General features: G+C 41.1%; 1 protein-coding gene across 1 annotated transcript; it reads left to right on the top strand.

Annotated features, from left to right (window-relative positions):
• Positions 1–2,066: 2,066 nt before the first annotated feature.
• Positions 2,067–2,722, top strand: LOC108800408 (posterior protein-like). Its single transcript, XM_018572392.1, is given in 3 exon segments — positions 2,067–2,251; positions 2,253–2,273; positions 2,275–2,722. Coding segments are annotated over 3 exon segments (654 nt in total).
• The last annotated feature ends 1,358 nt before the right edge of the window (positions 2,723–4,080 follow it).

Here is a 4,080-nt window from a genome sequence, read left to right as displayed (position 1 = left end):
ATGACTGTTTATGGAGTCGACTAAAGGTGGACTGTTGGAATGAACTACATTTTCATGTACTAAAACTGATGAACATCTATCTTCAAATATTGAATCTAAGATTGCATGGGTCAAAGAAACCAGCTGTGTTTTAGAAGTGCTGGAGGCCATGGTATTCATCCCCGCAGGAGGCATGGCAAGGGAAGTGATAAAGGTGAGATTCATTCATCTGGACAGGACGTCATGCATTGCACCGTGGTGTTTATGGGGGCACATTGGGAAGACACCCTCAAGATAACAAGCATTGCATATGAAGGTGGCTGTCCATTCTCTAAGGATCAAAGGACAAGGTGTTGACCTAGGCTGAGGAATGACCTGCAGTACACTGGTGCCTCTTGCTGGACGACTACAGTGCATGCGGACAAATATGAAGGAAGATGCGGATTGGCCGACAGACCTATAAGGGCCATATGGAATTCTGGGTAAAGGGCTGTGATGTACGTGTATGAATGGGTCCCGTTTACCATAAAAGTCAGTGCTCAGCCATATTGCTCTCTCTCTGAGCCCAGCCAAGACAGAGCCAGAGGACGGACTTGCTGCGTAAAGTATTATTTGTCTTATTGTATCTATTTTATATTTTATGCTTATTTATATTTCTGTATAAATAAATAAGACCATTGCTCCTTTTAACCATTGTTTTGTTATCATTGGAAGCAGAGAATAGCAAGTTACCTTATTTCAGGAAGCAAAGTCAAATTAGATATTACATTTGGCACCCCAGAAGCAGGAATGTAGAAAATTCTACCCAAACCTAATCTATTTTGTCTTGAGTTCCTAAAAGCTTAAGAAGTTAAGACCTCTACAAAAGACACAGATCTGAAGACATCCATTTATACAGTGGAGGAGATGTGTGCTGGTTGTGAGTTCAGAATCCTGTTTGAGGGATACTGAAAGTTCTGTTAAACACTTCATCAGTGAGCGGACACGCATATCTGGTGAGTAAAAGTTTCTTATCTTGGGCTGGTGTATGTGTTGCATATTGTTTTTTGTATTGCATACGTTTTAGGCCTGTTTAGCTGTTCAGTTTGTGCCAGCAGTAAAGGGCTGATCAGCCTTTGTTAACTGATGTATCCTGTAGATCTATAGGATAAAACCAGAAAACTTTTGAGGAGAAAGTGAGAAAATATATTGGATTTTTTTCATGTGAAAGGAAAGTAGGTTTCTACACCAATAGGAGATCCCTCTGGCCTTAGATCTGCAGTCCAAGTAAGGATTAGTGTGTGGGGGTAATAGTCAGTGGTGTTAAGGAGAAGTGTGAATTTCCTTGGTGGACTATAAGGTCCAGGGTGAGTGTGAGTGTGTGCGCATGAGTCTGCTTGTAATTGCATTTTCATTGTCAGTAACTGGTGTTCAGGTACTGGTGTTCAGGTACTGGTTAAACAACTTTCATTGTGACCATTAGCATGACAGTATGCTTCTGCTAACTTCTGGACATGTGCAGATGATGCTTTAACCCATCAGTTTAAGGATTTGTTAAAGCAATGTGATCTTCACAATGATACAGTGAAGACTAAACCAACATCTAAAAAAAGGAAAAAAAGCGAGAATGGCGAATGTTTTGAGCATGTGGTTGCGAATGAGAGAAATTGCAGAACGGAAAGAGCTTCAGTGGTACATTGAAAAAGCACATCCAAGAACAGATAGAGAATGTTAGCAAGAATATTTATGCAGTGGCTGCAAATATGGATTCGAATTGTTGTGAATTTGATGAGCTGAGAGATGAGGTGGATCAACTGATTGAGCAAAATTGTGCTTTGGAGGAGAGATGGAATGAGTGTGAAGAGCGATGTAAGCTAGGGAACAAGCTATAGCATCAATAGAGCAGAGGGAGGCTGCTAATGAGGTAATTTAAATGCTGATTAAAGAGAGTTACATGAGTTCAGAGCTCAGCTGGTCCAGAAAGATCAGGGCATGTTGTCTTAAATTACAGTCTATGGGGAAAGGGTACACCCATTGTACTAAAACCTGTGGGGCACAGGAGCAAAGAGACAGGATGGCGGGGGAGGAGCATCCAGTGCATTCTGTCGATGACCCTGAAGTACCTCCTAACCCCAGTTCATCCCTTTACTCCTGAGTCACAAAGGATTGGGCAAAGACTAGAAACTTTGCATATCAACACTAACACCCAATCCGCAGAACTCTCTCTACAGGATCGTACAAATCTGTGCCAGATATTAGGGAACTTTGACACTAATGCTTCACCCGTAAGCCTCTAACAGATTGGAAGCTGTAGTGACAGTATAATTTGGGCAATAGGGATGCTTGTGCGCTCCTTAGCTGCAACGGGAGCCATGCACTATGTGAAAAACTGCAGCCACCTGTCACTATCGACAAAGGACCATCTCCTGAGATTAACTCAAATTGGGGAAACTCAGCAGATAGAATGAAGGAATTGCAACGCATAATGGGTGGAAGAGATACTAGAGGTACAAATGCCCTAGAAAATGCCAAATTTAGGAGGGGTGATGACCCAGTCCTATTTTGTAGTGAGTATTTGTGCCTGTATAGGGTTACATACAGTTGTCCTGATATGCCTCCTGACAGCAGTTTTTTGTACTCTATGGCTAATAAACGCACGTTTGTGGATTACCATACGGAAATTTCACTAAGGAATGCCAGTACATATCAAACATTTATAAATATATTAAGAGATTGGATTCAGGAGACCAAATCAAGACAATAGGCCTCACAGGGGAATTTCTGAAGTTATTAAGAATGAGGCAAAGGCTAGATTTGGAGGTAGATGCTATAGGTGTGGAAATACAAGACATTTAATGAAAGACTGTAAAATGGCTAAAAGATCTGCAGGAGATAAAAAGGTTCCTTATAGGCAAGAAAAGCAGAAGAGGGATCAGATGAGGTAACAGCAGGACAGAACAAAGTACCTGATGTTGCATTAAATGGTCCTCATTTTAAAAGAACTACAAAATATAGCAAAACAGGTGATCAATATCCCAGAGGAATTTAAAATTCCACCTCCAACCAATCCTTATTGTAAGCAATAGGGATGTCAGGCCCCGTTTTTTTCCCCTAGTATCTCATCTTAAGGGGGACAAAGGAGGCAGACCACGTATCCAGGGGGCAATCACACAAACATTATTTTGGATACGGGAGCAGCCATCAGTTTAACAGAATCCTACTGGTGAATAAAATTTTTGGCGGACAGCTAGTACCTTCTGAGGAATCAATACCTGTGCCAATGGACATTGGAAGGTTATGTGTAGAACACACTGTTTCTTTTCCCGACACATGAAGGTACTATTTTGGGCTCTGATCTGATGAGGGCACATGTGCTTATTGTAGATCTCTGTACCTAGACCTCTTCTACATCACCCAATTACAAAGGCAAGGTGCACATGATTATGGACAGTTGTGAAATTGCCTCAGTTAAGACCGATGACATCCTTAATCCACATTCATTATTGCAAACAGGTGACCAGCTACTGGCTGAAATTTTGTGGCAACATGAGAAAGTGTGGGCAACATCATACATAGAACATTTATTGGCCCAAAACATCATTAAAGAATGCCACTCAAAAACAAACGCAGCCCTCTGGCCAGTAAAAAAAAAAAAAAAAAAAAAAAGGGCTGGAGGCCCACTTTAGATTTCCATGCGCTGAACAAATGTACCCCATTACAAATGTAGTCGCAAAATGCCAGATATGACAGCGCTTAAGCCGTCTGCAAGAATTTATTCATTTATAGATATATCGAATGGCTATTTTTCAATTCCCATACATGATAGCCAATACAAATTTGCATTTACATTTCAGGGAAAACAGTACACATTTTGCAGGTTGCCACAGGGGTTCAAATCCAGTTCAACATACTTCCACATCTGTATGGCTGACATTCTGAAGCCCTTTTCTGAGCAAGACTATCATTCAGTATGTGAACAATGTTCTTTTGTAAATAGAAATGAAAGAACAGCACTATGCCCTGCTGAATGAGCTCCTGACACGGATTAAAAATGCTGGCCTTAAGCTGAACACCAAAAAGGCTCAATTAATGAAGGATGTGTTTTTTGGGTGTGATCGTTTC

Source organism: Nanorana parkeri, unplaced genomic scaffold, assembly GCF_000935625.1.
Source record: "Nanorana parkeri isolate BGI_ZX_2015 unplaced genomic scaffold, ASM93562v1 scaffold2017, whole genome shotgun sequence".
In the NCBI taxonomy this organism is placed as follows: domain Eukaryota; kingdom Metazoa; phylum Chordata; class Amphibia; order Anura; family Dicroglossidae; genus Nanorana; species Nanorana parkeri.
The sequence above is the reverse complement of the archived record's forward strand: the minus strand, read 5'-3'. Positions and strand labels throughout refer to the sequence as shown.